General features: G+C 43.5%; 2 protein-coding genes across 2 annotated transcripts in view; one reads left to right on the top strand and one right to left on the bottom strand.

Moving 5' to 3' along the window:
• Positions 1–2897: 2897 nt before the first annotated feature.
• galr1a (galanin receptor 1a) lies at positions 2898–7078 on the bottom strand. The gene is made up of 3 exons (XM_084669812.1): positions 6388–7078; positions 6119–6184; positions 2898–3215 (listed from the first exon to the last, which is right to left on the bottom strand). Exons 1-3 carry the CDS (start codon positions 7051–7053, stop codon positions 2898–2900), a joined length of 1050 nt encoding a protein of 349 aa, XP_084525938.1. The 5' UTR covers positions 7054–7078.
• Positions 7079–13298: 6220 nt separating this feature from the next.
• LOC146300878 (myelin basic protein-like) overlaps positions 13299–21558 on the top strand; it is a 23561-nt gene continuing 15301 nt past the window's right edge. Inside the window, exons 1-2 of the mRNA XM_084706846.1 lie at positions 13299–13486; positions 21310–21368. Of these exons, the coding sequence (XP_084562972.1) occupies positions 21324–21368 (45 nt within the window). The 5' untranslated portion in view covers positions 13299–13486; positions 21310–21323. The remainder of the gene's footprint in view (positions 13487–21309; positions 21369–21558) is intronic.

Raw genomic sequence — 21558 nt, 5'->3', positions numbered from 1 at the left:
ATGCGACCAGGGGTATGTGAGTGTGTGCATTTGTCTGTGTGATAGTGTGTGTGTGTGTGTGTGGTGTCTGGGACAAAAAGGTTAAGGAGGTGGTATATCAGAGACCCTGTGTAGATGCACACTGCCTGATTTAGACGACCTTTGACCTTTGTGTTCTCTGATGGCCAATGTGAGAGCCTGTCTCCTTTCTGCCTTGAAGTGCCATGCCAAGACAAGACGCTTGGACTACTCCGTCTGTTTACCTGGGAGACACATCCCAGCGTGCAACGAGGAGATGAAAAAGTGACCAGAGTGATATCCTTTTCATATTATTTAATGGGCTACTGCTGTCTTGTAAATGGTTGCTGTGGCAATTACATGACACAGGAAACAGCAAAAGCCACCCTCAGTTTATTCTACCAACCGTTGTCCAGAAGCAGAAATAGTCCTTCAACAAGCCTCAAGTGTGACATGAGGAGGTTGATGAGACCTGTTGGGCTGTTGGACCCCTACAATTCAATAATGAGGCATGCTGGGAAATAATATTTTATTTTTCTTGGATTCAAGTAGAGAGGTTGGAACAAAGAAATGATCAGCCAGCATGAATACTTCAAGAAAGACGCTCTGTCCATTTCTTCTTCCAAAGTCAATTATGATCATGAAAGAAATTATGTAGGTTATTATTTTATGATCATTCCTTTTATGACATTTTGATTTTGCTTGCCACAAAATGCAAAACAATTTACTGTTGATATTAAGGAACAAATAAAGCATCAGGGTTCAATTAAATATATATTTCTTTCAGAATTATCAGTGAAAATGCTTTTCAGAAAGATCTGACATTCCCTCACAATCATACAGAATTAGATTATGAAGAGTAGAGTGACAAAAATACTTAAGGCTTCACACAGTAGATGCAGTAGATGTAATTTACAGTTGAAGCAGTACATCTTCAAGCACACTAAGAGTGGCGAGAATACAGATTAAAAAAACACAGGACGGGCAGAAACATTACTTTAAGTCTTAAGTCTTTAAGTCTACTTTAAAATTACAACAATGTAGAAAAACAGACATTGTGTGGGCTTTATCAAAAAACAGCTAAAATGATCCATGTCCTGTAGGTTCGCTTCGAGTAACATACCGTGCAATATATGATGTTAACCATGTGTGTTGAGAATTTGGATAGACACATTCTGGATTCCAGCATCTCAACAGCATAAATACCTTAAAGTAATGAAAACTTTCAACAAACGTGTTTTGCAATCCATGGCATATGAGGTCCTTAACCTGATGCACATGGTACTAACATCAATCTCATTATTGAAAACCTTTGATTTATTCTGCTGTAGTTGAACATAACAAGACAATTTGATACACAAGTTTTAGGACCATAAGGCAAGAGAAAATCACAAAAACTTTTGTGAAAACATTGCAGTATTTTTACATCCATGAAAAGCTTTTGGAAACAAGACTGCTAAGATTCAAGATTATTCTTTGAAAACAATCAAGAGAATGATAAAGCCATCAACAAATTGAAGAGCCTTGGTGGTGAGCATCCCCAGTCCATTTCTTAAACAAATGAAAGTTACTTCCTTTTACGGAGTGCACATTCATAATATGTATAATTTTAACACTTTTTTTTGTTAGAATGCTAAAAGTGTATGACAAGCTGTTAATTTTCTGGGAAAGTTTGTATATATAGTTTGGAATATATTATAAGTGTGCCCCCCCACACACACAGACACGCACACACACAGAGCTTATTTGACAGTCCCTTGTGGAGAGAAAAACACTTTCAACAACAAAAAAATGTTTGTATTTTTTTTTATACAGATTGCATTTCCCAGGGAATATTAAATCATGCAGATTTTCTGAAATTCAAGCCAATATCTAGCATATGATTTTCATTTGATTCATAACCAGCTAATAAAAAATGCTAAACACAAAAAACATCAAATGTCACTAATCTAACATTTATACTTACATTTAATTCCTATACTGTAAGTAGAATAGTTTGTTTCATTAACTTGTCATTTCCATACCATAGTACAATACGACAAACATGAGGTGAGTTCCGAAGAATTCATAATGAACTGACACTGTAATAGAGAAGTAGACAGATACATGTGTGGTTTTCATGTTACACTGTCCAGTGTGTTGAGGCTGGGGTCATGTCATTTCTGGTATGGCTGTAGCTTGAGGCTGGATCCAGCCTTTTTCAGGACTGTCTTTTACCCACCCACCCCAACGCATCCAACCTCAACACATCCATCCCAACGCATCCATCCCAACACAACCAACCTCAACACATCCACCCTAACACATTCATGGAAACACACCCAGCCTCAACACATCCACTCCAGCACATTCAACCTCAACACATCTACCACAACACATCCAGCCTCAACACATCCAACTTCAACACATCCACTCCAGCACATTCAACCTCAACACATCTACCACAACACATCCAGCCTCAACACATCCAACTTCAACACATCCACTCCAGCACATCCAACCTCAATAAATCCACCCCAACACATTCATGCAAACACATCCAGGCTCAACACATCCAACCTCAACGCATCCATCCCAACACATCCAATCCAACACATTAACACAACACACTCCATCATAAACCAAATGTTCACGCTCATTAGATCCTAATAGCAAATATATGTCAATAACTGCTCTAATCAAACACAACTGTGTTTGTCCAATGCTTTACACATCTGAACACTGCACCCATCTCTACTCCTCTCTCAAGACTCTTAATAGCTTTCAGTGTAAATTACAGTACACACCCACCTAACACTACTCCTTGTGTATGGTAAAAGAGGCATGAAAAAATGCCCCTGTGTTGGAATGCAGCTTAGGACCAATTGGTCCATCTGGAACAACCAGAGCCGGCGTTCAGATCAGACATTGGTGCAGTTAGTGGAGGGTGGTGTGTCCGCCTTGCTGCGGGCCTCCTTGATATTGTCAAGTGGAGAATCTCCAGTGATCTGACAGCGGAACACCTGCTTGTAGGCCTTCCGGAAATTCTCGGACAGGAAAGCGTAGATGACGGGGTTGACGGAGGAGTTGCTGTAGGCCAGGCAGTGGGCCGCCACTCGCAGGACGAAGGAGGCCTGGTTCAGGGGGAAGGAGCCAAACTCGACCCAGAGATGCACCACATGATGGGGCAGCCAGGAGAGACAGAACACCACCACCACCACCAGCACCGTCTGAGCTGTCTGGAGAGGAAGCAAGAGACAAGGAGAATGATCGTCATCTGCGTAAGAGTCCTGAAAAGACAGAGCGTATCAGGAAGTAAAGCCTAACACTGGGATACAGAAGAGGAGCCTTTAATGCAGAGGGGATTGAAGATACGTTCAGTCTCCAAATGATTCTTCTCGTCTTCTGTCACCGACGTATCATCATAATGAACCTTAGAACCTTTTCATAAAATTGTAATGCATAAATAATCCGACATGTCCTGCCTTCGCTTCTGCCGTCTCCGCCCTAGCAAGAGGGTAAGATGCTGTCATCTATTTTTCCACAACTTTAAAAAAAAGTTACAAGTTGCAGTCGGTTCCTGGAAAATGTCAATTTCATGCTCGCTGGCCAGCTGTGCCTCGAGTCTCCATTATGGGAAAGCACATTGATATACGGCTGTGTTAAATAATTAGCACGCTATGTGGGAGAGATCTGATGGGGTGAGAACACAATAAAGAGGAATGGGGAGTGGGCTTGAGGTGATTAGACATGTGTTTGCTTGCCCTGCCACCCAGCTTTTAGGTTAAAGGGAGGAGCAGGACTATCAAGGGAGATGACAGTGAGATGAGTCAAATAAATGAATTTGAAATCTACACCACAGGGGAGAGCAACTTGGGTTATATTCTCTTTATTGTTTTTAGAGGGCAAGAACAGAACAGAGAAAACTATCCACGACTATCTTTTCAGCCCTTTCTCACCTTCTAACACAGAACTGATATAACTCCATCCGTCTGTCTTTTCAAACGTTCATGTTATAAATGATTCATTTTCAACTGTCAAACATGACACCAAGACTTCAGCAAAACTTACAGTTATATCTTTTATGGTCTGCTATTAAGATTCGCACCACACCACTACTTTATTCCCTATAGTCTTTGGCTTTTCCAATTAATCGTTGATTATGCTTCCAAGGACAGAGATTGAGCCTAGATTGTGTGTGGACTTATGATGAGTCTGGTTTTCAAGAGGTCAGGCTTTGGTGATGGGTGTCGACTGAGGAGCAATTCACCATCAGGGGAAAGATCAGATAAGATGAGACAGGCTGTTCTTGTGTCGTCAGATCAAGTCTGTCTGTTTTCTGCAACTGTAGCCAGCATTCTCTTTCTCTTAATTATCTACAGGGCTTTCGTATCATTTCATTTCGATTTTAGTAATCCCCTCCGCATACCCCTGGCCACAGAAGCTCACACACAGAGAAACACACCCAGGCAATACAGTACATTTAATCTGGATCCCATTTCAAAAGGTGTCATCACCAGTTAAATTAAACTCTGCTCCCCAGAGAGGGGGCCCTATCTTGGGTAGAACAGCATTGTGGTCTTGCCCTTACCATCCATCCCCAGACACATTCATCCCTCCATTTAAATAGCAAGGGAGAGTTGCTTAAAACGAGTAACGCCTGACTGCCTGCTTTAAATGAGAGTTTAACTGAGCTGGGCACCTCTTTCATACAATGACAAAGCATTATGCTAGTCAAAAATAAAACCATTAGCCGTCCTGAGGTCTCTTTCTCTCCCTAACTGCATTCAGATCTTTTTCTGGGAAAAAAATTGCCTTGCACATTAAATTATATTTGATTTACGTTTGAGAACCTTAAATCAGAGCTTGAATTGGAGGAAGGGCATGCAGTGTAGGAATCAATATGAATCAGTCCTCAGAGAGTGAATATTGAGGCTAGGTTTGAATAACATAAATAGGAAACACCCTCTTTCCACCAGTGAGGATTACCAAGTGGTATTCCTTATTAATCCTCAGGTGGGAGGCAGGTTGTAGTCGAAGGGTTTTGCTCGCTTCCACTAGTTAACCAGGGTCACAGGGCTTGTTAGAGGCAGAGAGATGCTAGTTTTTCACACGCTAGCTGTTCCTCATGCCTCTGTACTGTATAACACACAGCTGCCATGGGGTGTGTGTCTAAGGCAGATAGAGGTGTTTTTCAGGGAAGCAGTGATAGCAGCCTTGTTGTCCCAGCTGTCTCCAAATACAAGTTTCACAGGGCGTGTGCCACAGTGTCGAGACAGGTGCATCTGGCCAGTCAAAAACCAAACCTATAGCCAACTAACTTGAATACAATTCACTTATTTGAACATCTATTTTGATTGACCAGAGACAAATAGCCACAGTTTGATTTAGTCATTTGACTGATTTGGATGTCATTGTTGGTGACAGTTTAATATGCGAATGTTTCCACGGCACCGCTTCCTTCTGTTACGCAACTGATGAGATTGTGGGATCTCCTTTCCCATCATAGGATTAAGGTCTTTATAGACTTGCTCATGGCAAAGGTAGTGCTTGCACACAACACTCTTGCGGGTTCACATATTGCTGCCCTTCATCTCTGTATTGTACCCTAGCCATGAAACCTGCTAAATCAAATGAAGATAGACCCAATTGATAGCATTTTACAGAATTGGAAGTTTTAAAAAGACGCATTGGGTTTTGTAGAATGAAACTGCCAGGGAAGGATGTCGTGATAGAGCAGAGCAGAGAAGATGAGACCAGTGTAGAGCAGAAGATTCAAGTGTAGAGCAGAGCAGAGACCAGAGCAGAGACCAATGTAGAGCAGAGCACACTATAAAGACAGAGCAAAGCAGAGCAGAACAAAGAGTACAGCACGGCGGAACCAAATATAACAAAACCCAGAGCATGGCAGATCAGAACCAAGCAGAACTTAACAGAACATCATGAACATTCCAGTAGCATGTTGACCTGGTGATGATACCGTTCTCATAGCCAGCATATTTCAAAGTGTTAATTTTACACAGGCAGTGTTCACGATGATGAGAGTGACCTATACACTCACCAGTCAAAGGAGTGTTAAACTTTGAAATTTGCTGTGTGAACATCGTCTGAATTGTGAAAATGGGAGGACATTCACACTTACCTTCTTCTTTGATGCTTCAGATTTTTTTGACATGTTTCTAAGTTTTTTGTGCAAGTGATTTAAAACCTGTTAACATAAAAAGCAGATCATTAAAAAAAGGAAATATAAAGATTACAAAAGCAAAAACTACTGATATGACCACAGCATGCCATGGTCAATAAATGTAATACTGCAAAAAGATTTCGCACAATTTTCTCTTATATTTTATAAAATTATATTTTCTGTACCGATTTCAGGGAAAAGTGGGACTAGATAATGAAGTAACTTACCTTTGCGTAACAGAACGAAATGAGTAGAAGGGGTAATACATAGCCAAAAACAAATGTGCAAACAACATACACTTTTTTCTGAATTTGATCCGGCCACACTTCCCAACAATACGTGTGATTCTCGCCTCTTTTAAATATGTTCTGATAGTACATGACTGGTGCAGCCATTGCCAGGGACAATATCCAGATGATCACCACTCCGATAAAAGCGTGCTTTGCTACTCGGATCGACGACGACTTTCTCGAGTGGACAATGGCAATGTAACGGTCCACAGACATCGCGGACAGAGTAAAAATACTCACTAACATAGACACGGTAAAGAAATAATGGATGAACTTGCAAATGAACGCGCCCAGCACCCAAGTTGGCATCATATAAATGGTTGACTGGAAAGGGATACAGAAAAGCAGGTAGGACAAGTCAGCGATGCTGAGATTGAGGATGAAAATGTTTGTGGTGCTCCGCGGTTTACCAGGCTTGCTCCGGGCCAGCACCGTGATTACCATAGAGTTTCCCAACACGCCCAGAGTAAAGATAAGTCCGAACACCAGGAGTGTGATGAAGTTATCTGTGCCGATCCCAAGTAGTTTGTTGGTGGCATCGTCGTAGTCCGTTCCGTTCCATGGAATCCACCGTTCGTCACTAGAGTTGCAACTAAAGTTCATCTCGCCGTCTACTGTCGAGACACTTTTTGCCAGATAAACTAAATAAAGAGTGTCGGATGCATACAGGCATGGCACTTAAGCCTCAACGACTAATGCTTCCCAACACAATCAAATATTACATTAGCAGGGTAAAATGTGACACCGGTAAGGTTTCCAGGACAATTATAAGGCAATCTACCTATAATAACAAATACTCTACAATTAAAAAAATATATCGTTTTTTTCACAATGTGCAGCAAGTCATCTGTTCGACCTGCGTGCGTACTGGACACCTCAAGTCTCCAATGCGCACTTGATGCGTCTTCACTGGTGCTCTGTCTTTCTCTAAGCGCAAATACCGCTGTCGCTCCGATTGCCTACAAAAAATATAAGGGGTTGGGCTAAACTTGTACGTCAGCGGCATAGAACCACCCATATAACTATTTTTCATCGATTTTTCCCCAAGGATCGTAAAAAAATGTCTTGAAGCAAATGTTAAAACTTTTGTATCAAGGATCTTTCAATTCTCCGCTAGGACAGTAGGTACAGGATGTGGCTACTATATGCTATATCCTATATGGATGGAAGATGTGGTTCAAATTAAATGTATAAAACATGCTGTATGGCTGTTTTGCTAATAACCTGGATTGGATGAACTCTTAATCAGTGGAGCCACGTGGCATTGGGTATTGCCTATACCCTCCGCCGTTTTTGAAGAGTAACTGGTTAACTGAGGTAATCAGGTCTTAATTGCTGCTCCTGTGGTTAGTGCATGTCTTGTGCTGTTGTTCCTGATCAGGAACAAGAACTCCACAACTCTGCAGTTTAGTCATCTTGCGTTTCAATTTGTGTCAGCTCGTCCTCATCGTTTTGGTCCTCTGTTTCCTGAGATTTGGCGGCCTGAAAACCACATTAGATTAACATTTAAAATGGAGACACGAATAGGGGTTGACCATCACAGTAAAACTAAAACCCACAGTACACACACACACTGCGACATTGTGACATGTGCTTATTGTCCCCTTTTTGATTACCATTAAATACATAACTCCTCATATAATTCTAAACAAATATTGCATGTTTGAGCACATTCCGTCAAAGCAATACTGCATCTCCAGTATGATATGTTGTCATTTGAAAGAAGGAGTGACTGACGATCACAGTTTTTATAACTTCATTACAATGGTCTAGATTATTGGGATTTAGGGATCAGACATGGCACAAGTCTGTTTTTTGTGCTTCGAATCATGTCTGTCGAAAAGCACTTGTTTGTCCATCAAATGTCTCGACTGACATCACCTCAGACATATAAGGCGTTCTCGATTTTGCTGGCATGTTCAGGCTGGGCTCAGCTGCTTGGGAAAATGGAACAGCAGTGGGTTCACAGACCAACATCAGGCACCATGGCAACCGGGACGCAAATGCGAGGAGAGTAAGGGGGTCAGGGTGGAGGGATTCACGGCAGGGTCAGTAGCAGACGGATCATGTTGAACACACCCAGCATCATCGCAATCCGTGTCAATGTGTCAAAGACAGTGACGTGGTAGAAAATTGTGTGCTTCAAAACAGTTGCAGAACACACACATGCAGACAGACATGCAGACGCACTCTGTAATGCAACCAACTTCGCGCGACGAAAAGCTTTCTCATACATCGACACACACAGGCATTACTCATATCAATAAACATCACACGTAGACATCGCACACATCGCTCCAAGAAATGTGCACACACACAGGAGGTAAATCAATACATATGGGCAAGACACACAATACACATTATTGTCACATAGCAGCATACACAGCATGCACACGAAGGCACGCCATGGAATGAACAAACACTGAAGTGGACATCAACATCAGCATAATCTGATTGGGTGTCATTAATCAAAATGTTTGTTTTTCCAAAGGTCACTGTATTGGTTGAATGTAATTTAGTTTGGTATGGAGGAACACTAGAGAAATAAGGGATGATAAGGGAGAATAAGGCACAATATAGCCTACTCAGAGACACAAATGAAAGTGTCAAGAAACAAAATCATGTATTCTATCATAGATTGAAATTTCAATCACTATAATTTGTACGTTTGTTACGTTTGTTCCCAATAGTATGTCCTGTAACTTAAGGACAGGGTGATGAAGCATTCATTCCCACGCATTCAGCCACAGAGATTCATTATTCAATCTGAAAACACGGGGAGAACTGCCTCACAGGCCATTTGGGGCTGTTTACACATCGGCCCCGCAAATCTCAGAACTATCCCCTACCACTAGATGGAGCTGTTCAATATTGAAGAGATTCGGAGGTAGTTGTTAGCGCCGTCCTTTTAGAGCTAAATGCAAATAAAGCTGACATTGATTATATGCTAATGAATAAGTAATTAGTATCTGAGTCTGTGTTTTCCCTGTTGTCAATTCCATCTCTCTCTCTCTCTCTCTCTCTCTCTCTCTCTCTCTCTCTCTCTCTCTCTCTCTCTCTCTCTCTCTCTCTCTCTCTCTCTAATGGCTCTCCCTCCAATCTTTCCATGGGGCCGATCTACCTATGTGTGGTCAACAGTCAGACAGCCAAATTGTCGATCAGATATTCCACGTGAGTAATTAGCATACTCTAAAAGTTAAAAACCACCGTGGTGTATACACGTCCCACACCAATCGTCCCAACTTTCTGAATTTCCGACGACACAAACCCACACCAATCGAGCAGATTATTTTTTAACTCCCCATTGTGGTTGTTGTGCTACTTGGAGAAGGCTCCTGCTGTGACGATGTCCCCCGGGCCCCGAGCCTAACCCCACTCTAGTTGATTAGCAGCGAGCAGGCATCAGAGCTGCTGGATAACCATGTTATCCATCTCTGTCTGAGCGGGGACACTGGCTCTGTTCGGCGACCTGCATCTGATCCATAGAAATAGGATGGAAAAACACACAGAGGGCACAAGTAGGCACAACTCAAAAATAATCGCTCAACTTCCTGCTGTCTAAGTGGAAAACACCTTGCTATGAATTTAAATATCCAATCAGAGTAATTGTATTTCGATGTCATTATGGGTAATGAGAAAACGTTAATTGCTGCCAAAGCCTATTCGAACAAGTCAGAAGGTAGCCTAACACAGACTAGAAGGACGTAACTGTAATGCAAATGTAATCCTAGCCTACTTTACAAGAAACATAGAGGTCAGAGTGGAAATAAGATTCATATTTCTTGCGTGAGGCACACAGGGATGTAGTTTGTGGATCATCAGAACAATATGTGCTTTCAGATGAACCGTTAGATATTTCAGACAGTAGGCTATAATTATGGTTTGGTGGCCAGCACATCTCCATGACAACCAACCAGCCCTTGTCCAAACTGCATGCTGAAAACAGATTACATATATCACTTAGCCCTGGTGTTGTTTTAACATTCTGATTATTATCAGTGACCTATGCACTTTGTAAAGCTCTGTCTTGAAAGTTGCTTTGGACATTCATTTAGCGTCTGCTGAATGAATACATGTAAATGTGAATGAATAAATGTAAATGTAAACATTCTGTACACTCCCCTTGTCCTAAGGGTCAACAATGACCCACCTTCACCAAACTCCTAAAATAAAGCAGCTTAATTGAATTTTAAACTCCTAATCTATTTTGCATGAAGAAACAACCTGTACTTCATCACATTTGTGAATATGCAGGTTTTACGTCTTCACATTGCAGAAAGACTGCATTTAATCAGTGGACAACTATTCGTTTTTATTGCAACAGACCTGTCATAACTATTTTCTTTACTAAAGTAGAGGTGTGTTATTGCATCATGCTCTGGGTTGTATTATTCCTCATCTTCTTCTTCAGATATCTCCTCTTCTAAATCATTGTCCTCTTGTTCCTTCTTGACATCTGAAAATATCAGATCTACAACCTGTAGATCTGAGAGCTGAGACCCTAACCCTGTTAGGCACTGAAATGTGCAGTCATGGCTTCAGCAAAGAATACTGGGGGTACTGTCATTCGCAGGACCTTTGTAGCCTCTGACTGCATTCCCCATTAGTAATCATTGCTTTGAAGACATTTTTATGTAGTCTGAAATTTGGTTTAGTTTGTCTGAAATTGTTTTTATTTAGTCTGTGAACTTGAGTCATTTATGGGATTGTGGAGGGGCAATGCTGCACCTGCACACGGACATTTTAGGTTTTTCTGAGTTCATCCAGTAGCACAAATAGTACAATTATCTTATTGTATGTGTGTGAGCGTATGTGTGTGTGTATGTGTGTCCCTTAGTTGTTTTTGTGGTGTGTAAAACGGTTTTATAACTGCGGGTCAAAAATGACAATCTTTGTAACCTAGTGGTATACAGCCTTCATGGAAATGTGAACAAAGACAATGTTTACCTTTTTCTAATGTTGGGGTCATTCTAGGAAAAGTCATTAATTTTCGGGTAAAAAAATAACATTTTTTGAGTTTTCTCTGCTGATAAACATAGAGACGGGTCATTTTTGACCGCTAAGACAACACAAGGGTAAAACAGAGACATGTGTTATGATGTACCAATTTATTGATTGACATTGGTAAATGTTTACGTTGTCAAACATGTACAGTATTACAATAGATAGATTGTGGGAATAAATGTAAGATAATTCCATTGTTGTTTACTTGAAAACAAGTTGGAACACTTCCAAACACAATTATCAAAATGTTATCTGTTGCATTGATGGAGTAGCCTAAGCCAAAATATAACTCAATGTAGTCATAGTTGTAAATACCAATTTAGCTTTAGGCAAGGCAAAATCACAAACTATAATTGAAATATAAATGTGTTTAGTTTCAAACACAGTTGAAGGGGCCTTCGAGTTGAGGGTTGGTGATTTTAACTTAAAGTTGCTAACTTTATGATGCTGTGACTCAGTGGCAGTTCTACACGGGGGCCTACAGGGCCTAGAGCCCCTGTAAAAATGTCCCTGGCCCCCTCTGTGGCCCCCCCTGAGCTGACTGAATATCAAAATGAAATAAATTGATAGTTATTATGATTACAATGTTGAGCGTTCACAGAGTTATTAGAGCAACGCATCCAAACACAGTTTTTTTATGTGCTCCTCTGATTAACTGGCCCCACCTTGGCCCCCCCAATAAAATGTGTCTAGATCCGCCACTGCTCAGTGGCCAGTCTTTTGGAAGAAGATCTGTTTGGCTGTACTCCAATGTAATGTCCAAAGACTGATCAAATTCAATACTGGCTCGAGTCAAATCCATGCATTAAGGCCCTTAAGGTTGTATTGAGGGAAAAAATTGTAAACACATTCACAACACTGTTATCCCTTAAGTGCCAAGGCAAAATAACAAGATTTAGAATTTAGCTACTGGTACTTGGCATTTACATCTTAGCTTTCCTCAGGGCAACATAGCAACTAAAATAAAAGAACAACAATGGAAAAAAAATGAACAATAATGGGGAACGATGAAAGAAATACTTTCAAGGATGCTTGTCTCATTTATCCGTCTGTCGTTCAACAGTCCTTGAACAAATTGAATTCCTGATAAGAACAGTCCCAAGTTAACAATTTAATTGACTTGGCTGCACACCCTAAAAATGAATTACAAGATGTCAGTCCAGATGCGCTATAAAAATCTACCAGAAGTAATACCAGTGCTAAGGGGCCCTCGTACACTTTGGGTGGCCAGGAGCAGACAGTTAACCAGTGTAAACAAGCTGAATGAGATAGCAGAGATTGGTAAACAGTGGTCCACAGTGGTCAATGGAGGAAGCAGCAGCATTCTGGTCCAGGGTGAAATAGTCTACAATATATGATAACCACAGAGGAGATGTTGCGCAAGGTTGAATACATACACATACACAGATGCAGACACTTACAGTTGAAAGTACACAACTTTCTGTCTCTGGTGTTAAATTGACATTGGTTGTGTTGTGACCGGTTGTGAATCCAGACATAAGCTACAATTGTGCAACTAACACCGTTGGAAATGAAATCAAGATTGAAAGGCACAAAATAATTCTCTACACCAAATTACAATATTATGAATGCCAGCATGCAGGTAGGGCTATAGGTGACTAATTTACTATAGACACTCATTTTTACTGTAAAAACATAATAATAGTATTACAATAATACACAAATTGGTACAGGACCATTGTTACTTTCAAAAGCCTATTTATTCAAAAAAGAGTAATCTCATGACAGATTATGTTACGATAACGAGAGCCTGCGTGCACAGGCGTGCTCAGCAGACTTTTCTTCGCGGAGTAGCTACATTCCGCCCCACCCCGAACATCACTGACTGTACCTAAAACAGGAAGCAACGAGACATACATTTGTACTGAAGGCAGACTGTGAAAACAACGACCTCAAATCGTAGAAATCCGTACAAATCACGTTATTGACCACGGTGCCATTGTAACGGAGAGACGGTTGAAAATCACTGCCTTCGTTGTGGATGCATTTGAGTGAAACTGTACGGAGAAGGGTATGTAGGCTATAAGACTGTCAGAAAAAAACGGATAATTTACGTATGGTAAATACTCAACCATGTGACGGAAACATTGTAACATCTGTAATTTGCACATTTGTATCTTATTTAAATGCACCTTCCCTGTTAATGTTTCATAGAAATGTGGTTATAGCATTAAGTGCGCGTGGTTTCGACAGTATAAAAGGTGCGCGGAATTTTCCACATTATATAGGCTACGTTCGGGACTTGAATTCCCTGAACTTAACCCTAAACCTAAACCCCTCTAAAGGAATATGCTCTATCCTCTAACCCTAATACGTAATTGATTGTTAGTTACTGTTGTACAAGACATCAATTCTGACAAGTGTCATACACGTTCTGCTTTCAGCAGTGGTTGTGGAGCGTGTTGTTGTTGTTCCGGTATGGGGGGAGGATAGAACAGCCAACTACTGTACATGACTGACGCGGTACATCGCTGATGTCAACAGAGAGGTCATCATTACCAACAAGATTCCTAGATTTAGGTATTAGCGTTGCGTGGTAGACCTATCTGTAAAAGTGACATAATGCATGTCAACAGCTTGTAAATTAATCATCTGGTTATATTCTTCTTTATCATGCCTGCCTTTATAGATGAAACTTGTTTTGCCACAGAATGAGCCATATGTCTTGCATGATTGGGAATCACATAGCCCAAAGTCGAAATCGCCAAGGCATCTAGTCCTGATCCGAGGAGATGTGTGTATAGGCGTGCATAAGTGTAGACCAGTGTTGCAAACTGGAAGAGAGAGACAAAAAGTGCCTAGAGCAGTCTGGGATTGCTGCATGCGCTCCATGAATAAAACAGTCACTCAGAGGACATACTGCTGTTTTGTGAGCTTAGCCAATAAGCGGAATGAAAAAGCCTTGCAAGGAGGCTTGCACCTCAGGACATGAAAACAACCAGACCATGACAGAGCAAAGTGAAACCTAAATGGCATGTGTCACTGGCAGAGTTCAGGGCTCCTCGCACTGCAAATTCACCAAGACAGATATAAGCCTGGCGGCAAGAGCGAGGACTCACTAGCCATCTCACACTTTAAGACCGTAGGAGCCCTAGAGAAGCCACACCTCAGGTCTATCGGCGTGTTACAGTGCATTATAGTTCACAGTGTTGTACTGTACTTTCTGTACAGTTTTTGTAATAGAGTTAATGTTAACAGTGTTTTCACTAGCGATTAACCAGAAACCATACCAAGCTTATTGCTGTCTTTTAGTGACTTTGAGGTAATGTAAAGGCAGGTGTATTCCCTGGGCAGGTTACAGGAAGCGTGACTGTACAGGCTTGGGGTGGGGCGGAGTGTCTGTGAGGCTTGTCTCTGAGACATTCCCCTTCCACAATGGTTAGAGCGGTAGGAACTCAGGGAGTTAAGCCATGTTTGTTCAATGGTCACGTGTCTCGCTCAGCATTCCTACGCTTTTGACTCACGCACAGCAAACCCTGCTGCACCTGACGCACATATATACCCACACGCACACCCACACACACACACACTTTTCTTGAGCTCGTCTGTTTTCAATATACAGACTGGATTGAGGCTTACAGATCGTGTACAGCTGGGATATGTGTTTTTGTGAGGTTTTGGTTTGCGTGTGTGTGTGTGTGTGTGTGTGTACTCGTTCAAACAGGTCTGTCTTTGCAGTTTTGTGCTGAGAGGTGAATCACAGCGGTTTGTTAACTTCCGTTCTCTCTGTGTCGCACACTTCTCCCCCTTCCCCTTGCTCACTTCCTCTCTTGCCTGGGTGTTTGACTAAGGGTGTGTGTGTGCCTAAGGGTGGTGTGTGTGTGTGCGCCTAAGGGTAGTGTGTGTGCACGTGGGTGTGTGTGTGTGTGTGTAGCTCTCGGTTGTCAGTCAAGCTGTTTGACTTACAGCGCTATCGTTACACTTCGACACGTGACTTCATCATCGTCCAAGGGTGGTGATTTGTCTTCTGGTGTGTTCTGCTCCAGCCATGTGAAACAGGTGTCATGGCGTCGCTCAGCTTCCTCACGTTTCTCTCACACTGGGATGCCAACCAGAGTTGAGTGACTTGCAAATACGGCGACCACCTCTAAACACAGTGTAAACCAGCGAGGCCACTAAAACACTAGTGCTTCGATGGTGCAGGTGGACGGTATCCATACTGCTGATGAGTGAGTTTCACCAATTCAGCTTGGTTACCCATGCTTGGCTACACAAAGTGTGATCCTTCCTTCCTTCCTTCGTTCCTTCCTTCCTTCCTGCCTGCCTTCCTTCCTTCCTTCCTGCCTTCCTTCCTTCCTTCCTTCCTTCCTTCCTTCCTGCCTTCCTTCCTTCCTTCCTTCCTTCCTTCTTGCCTTTCTGCCTTCCTTCCTTCCTGCCTTCCTTGCTGCCTTCCTTCCTGCCTTCCTGCCTTCCTTCCTTCCTTCCTTCCTGCCTGCCTTCCTTCCTGCCTTCCTGCCTTCCTGCCTTCCTGCCTTCCTTCCTTCCTTCCTTCCTTCATTCATTCCTTCATTCCTTCCTACTTGTATAAAGGGATCAGTGCTGTCTCTAGAGTGGGATAACTGCTCCGCCAGATGCTTCCTCCGTGGACAGATGTTGACCTTTGAACTCAACAGCTCTCCCATCATGCGTTGCTGGCAGGGACATGGTCACAAGTGTCCCTAAGGATGACGTTACTCTTCTAGTTCCTACACACAAACTTGTATGCACACAAACAAACACACACACACACTCCCTTGGGGCAGCTGGAGGGTTAAATGAAGCGTTTGTTTGTCCACTGTAAGGGCCACTGTCAGGAAGAGGTTCCCGGGAGGAGCCAGGACACAGTAGCACTGCATGCCTATGGCACCTATGGTGTCATGCTCTTCCCAGTGGAAGATAATGTGTGTGTGTGTGTGTCAGTGGTATTTTCCACATTGTGAATTGTGCCTTGGTTCTCTGATTCTGCCGCTTTCGACCTCGCAAACAGAGTTTCACGGCGGAGACAGGAGAGAGACAGTGGGAGTGATGGAAGTGGGGACGAAGGTTCAGCTGAGGTAACGCAAGACTGCAGCGTTAAACAGGACCGATGATACGAGACCGCCCGTCGAGGTGATGGCTGTAAGCACTCACTCAGCAGAACAGGAGATGGCACACTGTACACCGGTTTATTGCACATCCTGTTTGTGATACCCCCTCCATACTTCCTCCTGTCAGCATGTAGAAATGGCTTTTATCCCTGGAGGGAGATTAGCGTTGGGCTAAGGTAATATACCTGAGTCCCATCTGCCCACTCTCTGTACAGGAAGGACAACTCTCTCTCCCCCCCCCCCCCAACTCTCTGTTCTGGGGTCTTGGAGGCCGGGGGCCCTGGCCAGCCAGCGCAGAGCAGGCTAGGCTGTGTAGTCTTGTGACTGTGTCTGTTTGATTCGACGTGCATCAGCGCCCGGCTCACGACGGCCCTCCACTGTGCCCCGCAGAGTGCGGTGGAGCGCAATCACTTAGATAGATGACCCTGTCGAGAAGGAGAAAGCCAGCCGCAACGCTGTTTATTTAGCTGTTGTGGTGTGTTGTATGTTATGGTGGTGTGTTGTGGTGTGTACGGTGTAGTGTTGAGAAACGAGCGGTGTGGTGTAGTCGTGGTTGCAGGGTAGGGTTGAGTGTGTGCAGTGTGTTGTCTCGTGGTGTGTTTTTGGTGTGTACGGTGTAGTGTCGCGTAGCGAGCAGTGTAGTGTAGTCGTGGTTACAGTCGTGGTGCGAGTTGTGCAGAGTGCTGCGGTACAGTGTGTAGTGTTGGCTCTAAAGCTGTTCTGCAGCAGTAGCACAGGGTTCTAATCAGTCATGTGCTCTGGTTCAGGCAGGAGGACTCAGTAGTAGTATTTACTTGATACTTTATTGCACACAACACAAAACATGGTTGCAATACATGATTTGGCATAAGGGTTCTGATTGCATCGGCTCCATGCCGCGCGGCCCCGCCCAACAGAGACACCGTCTCGACGTCCGAGCAGAGAGCAGCAACGCATTCCCCCGACGAAAGGAAACACAGAACCAAGGTGGGGGCCGGGGAGCTGGAGGCAGCAGGATGACTGTGAGCGTCTGTGTCGCACTAGCCATGCATATGCTGGGATGTATACATATGCCCTGCTGTAAACCCCGCCCTGTTAGGAAGGCGTGACCTGACAGCGCGATATGACGAGTTGCTAGTGACGCGCCAGGTCTCGGAGTCTCCTGCATGAACCAGCTCCGCTTGATTCTCAGCAAGCTGGGGATAGTTCTCCCCTCAGCAGCTAACCATGCTTCTCTAATGTAGCTGTACTTAAGTGAGGGAATCAATCTGTGGGAATCAATCAGTCTTGGTCCGTATCTTAGTTTGTCTCTTCAGCCTACACAAGATGTCTGGGGTTGTGTTGTGATAGAGGCCACAGATAAGATGGATCTTTTGTGCAGCTGTGGTTGCAGAAAGTTTCTTTTCGATTTGGTGATGGTGTTACGCAACCGCCATGTCTGCAAGTCCCTACAGGGATAGGGAGCTGTTGTGTAATATTGTTTCAAGGGAAACCAATCTCCAAAGCCCCTAGCTAACACACACAGTGTGCATATACGGATAGAAATACACCTCCCCACACAGATTCAAAACTTTCTGATTTCCCAGAACCCTTTATGATGTTCCAGTATGTCCCACACGTGCTCATCATCACAATTAACTTGATTTCAGAGTACAGTATGTCTGCTTGCCAAAGGCTTATTTCGAGTATAATCACCAAGCCCGCTACAAATGCCAACATGATTCAGCCCTCCTCTGCAGCGCTCTGGTACAATGTTCTTTTATAAAAATTAACTATTTTTGGACTGGGTTCTACCAGAGCCAAGTCAAACATGGTTGCCTTGATGAGCAACTCAGCACTGTCTCTGATGACCTCCATAGTTACATGTCACAGCTCCTGCTGACTTTTAGGTAAACTACATGTCTTCCCCTAGACAATTGTTATTTCCGGTGACCTTTCCTTGGTTTGCCTGTATAGTCAGTGTTATGAACTTTAACTGGCTCGTTAAGTCCCACGAGGGATATTTCTCAGGGATGTTTACGTGTGTAAGGACGGGCACATGGCGAGGAGAATGTGGTCTCAAGGTGTTAGCAAACTTGTATGTACTTGTCATCCAGTTTCTGAGAAATAGAAGTGTAACACGCCTCAGTGCTCGGATATCGATGGTCTGTGTTCCGTATGTCCTACTAACACACACACACACATACACACACATACACTCACGCCCATTTTTGAAAACCTCTGAGCGTACCCAGGGTGAATCGCATACCGTTTAGGAATATCACACAAACCTGAGGCAGGATTTAAAACAGCAATCCAAAGTGTTTATTGCAAACAAAGAGTTTCAAAAAAAAAAAAAAAAAAAACGTTCCTCATTTGAGGGTACTTTCCACGAGGCTTTCTCCAGTCCCGCCACAGTAAACTCTCTGGAGACACGGCAGGCCAACGTCAATTCATCGACGTCTAAATATCTGTCGGAGTCGGACGCTCGCCTCACTCTCCGCGCGCGCACACACACACGACCTCCCCTTCCTGTCAATGTGTGTGTCTTCCACGCCTGTTCTAGTGCCATCCGGCTGCTGACCTGCAGCTGGGGCTCTCAGCAGCTGACTGGGAATGGAGAGCGGCGAGAATCGTCCTCGTGTGACGCGCCCCATTGTCTGTCTGTGTCGCTGTCTGTGTCGCTGTCTGTGGTGCTGACGGCTTCGGTTGGCTTTTGGCGCTCCAGAGTTGTGACAGCACACATGCGCTCACCCACACGTCCACACACACACACACACATGGTCACACACCCACAGTCACACAGAGACACACACACACAGTAGCCTTCCCTGTATCAGATTAACTTTAGATTTTGTATGCATTACTTTGTTTATTTGGTCAAAGTAAGATAAGACTTATCAGATGTGTTATGCATTGAATCTTCTTTTAGGAGTTCAAACTGTACAGTTCTGTGTTTGGAAATGTGCTTGTATTTGAGGTATAGTGTATAAATGTTGTGTTTATGTTTCTACTATTTTAGTAATGGAATAACAACACAAGCTCCTATTTATTTATTTTTATGCCAGCAGAGTATTGTTGTTCGTTTTGTACACACATACTTTCACATAACTTCTAAAAGCCTCAAATGTTCTCACTATATCTCATTGTTTTTTTGTTTTATTTCAACAACAACATTTCATTTTCTGGATTTTCAGATATCCTGGTAATACAGCAATTAGCCTACCGGCTGTTGCAACTGTTTCTCCATACTGAACCAAATAATGCAGTGAAAATGTTTCTGTCATTCAAAAAAATAAACACAGCAAATGGCTGTTTTATCTATTTTATCATTGGGCAATTTTAACAGGAAGCTATCTGAAAAGCATCATAAAGAACCTAGCTGTTTTTTTCAGTTTACTTTTCTGGTTTCTATTTGGCTGACTCTTCTTCGGCGTACAATATTATAATGTCTGAACATGTCTTTTTAGAGAGAGACCTAACGAATCAGTTTTCTAGAACCTTCCCCTGTATGAATAAAGGATTGACAAAGATTTGGAATCGTTCATGCCAATCACTCTTTGAGATGGAGAGCCTTATTATCAGGCTTCCAACAGGCACACCTCTCCCTGGAGGGCCGTGCAAGGAGAACTGCCCCAGCCGGTGTGCCGAGGGTCTCTCTCATTGTCATCCAGATCAGGACTGCCTTGCGCATATTTCTTGTGCTAATTGGAGTCAGCCACTGGGGGGTGGGGGGGGGGGGGATCAGGGTGTTTATGACATTGACCCCTGCGGTCATGGCAGGGGGGGGGGGACCTTGTGGGGGACAGATGCTTTCATTCTCAGATGCCTCTTCATCTGGATAGGTATGACATTTGAGACACGGTCGGATGTTGTACTGAGCTGGGAGAGAAAAGTGGATTCATTATTGTGTGTGTGTGTGTGTGGGGGGGGGGTGTTTGTGTGTGAGAGACCGAGAGAGTGGGTGTTTGGTGAATAATGTCACCTTGCTTTTCACCATGAGACACACAGCCCCCTAAAACAGACGCACACACTCACACAGCAGGCGCGCGCACACGCACGCAACAGCAGACAAACCCTTTCTGTGCACTGGTTGCTATAGGTGGGCGCTTGGCTTCCTTTGGAATCGTATTGAAGCCTGCCGCGGTACTAATTAAATGTCAGACAGATTTCTCTCGTTGTCGATAATTATCCCTGAATGGAGGGCTGTCAATAAGACCCGAGTCTTCCGAGAGCTGCAAGTGTTGAATAACTTTGATTTGTTGCTTACAATGACATCTGTTCTGCTGGCATTGCTCCGCCGCAGACTGGGATCTCTTGCTAGTGAAATAACAGATGGGTTTTGGTCTGACGTTCACAGTGAAGTGCATGTGTCCAAACTAATGGGAGGACCACTGCCCTGAGTGGTTCATTGTTCAAAGAGAAGCACCTTGGCAGACATTGCATCCCTCCATGATCTGAAAAAAACATGAATCACAAGGTTAAAACAGAGCTGTGGTTGCCTGGAGACGCTCCAAAGCCTCTTTCCCCGTCTGTCCGACGGTTCCTACTTTTTCGACCATTAGCGTTTCTAATGGTTCATAATATGATTTTAGTCTGTAGATGAAGAAGGCCTACAACTATTGATGTACAGCTCTCTGACATTATGATGTAGCTCTGACGCGATGATGTCGTTCTGCCCCCATGAGGGTGTGCTAACCGTAACTACTACGGTGTTGGTCAGATGATGTACAGAACGCACGTGCCACTATGATGTAGGTGTGATACTCTGTAGGTCTGACGCAGATGTGTTCCCCTCTTTTCTCCACAGTCTCGGTCAGCAGCATGGGACAACATCTAGGAAAGCGCGAGACCCATCCGGAGAGCAAGGTAACAATCCTCACCGCCCTTGCTATTTTTGAAATGGGGGGTCAGCGTATTGCTTTGTTGTGAAGCGCCAAGAGAACGTACGATGCGGTCGCTTGGTCCCGTGAGAGGGAAGGTGAGCTCATAGCTTTCTCCACGAAGCGGGCACTGTTGGTGTGAAATGCGGTGAGTTCTAAAGGTCAGTGCAGGCTTT

The sequence above is a fragment of the Hypomesus nipponensis genome, chromosome 2 (genome assembly GCF_054491055.1).
Source record: "Hypomesus nipponensis isolate SF chromosome 2, ASM5449105v1, whole genome shotgun sequence".
Lineage (NCBI taxonomy): Eukaryota > Metazoa > Chordata > Actinopteri > Osmeriformes > Osmeridae > Hypomesus > Hypomesus nipponensis.
This window is presented reverse-complemented; position numbering and strand designations above follow the sequence as displayed.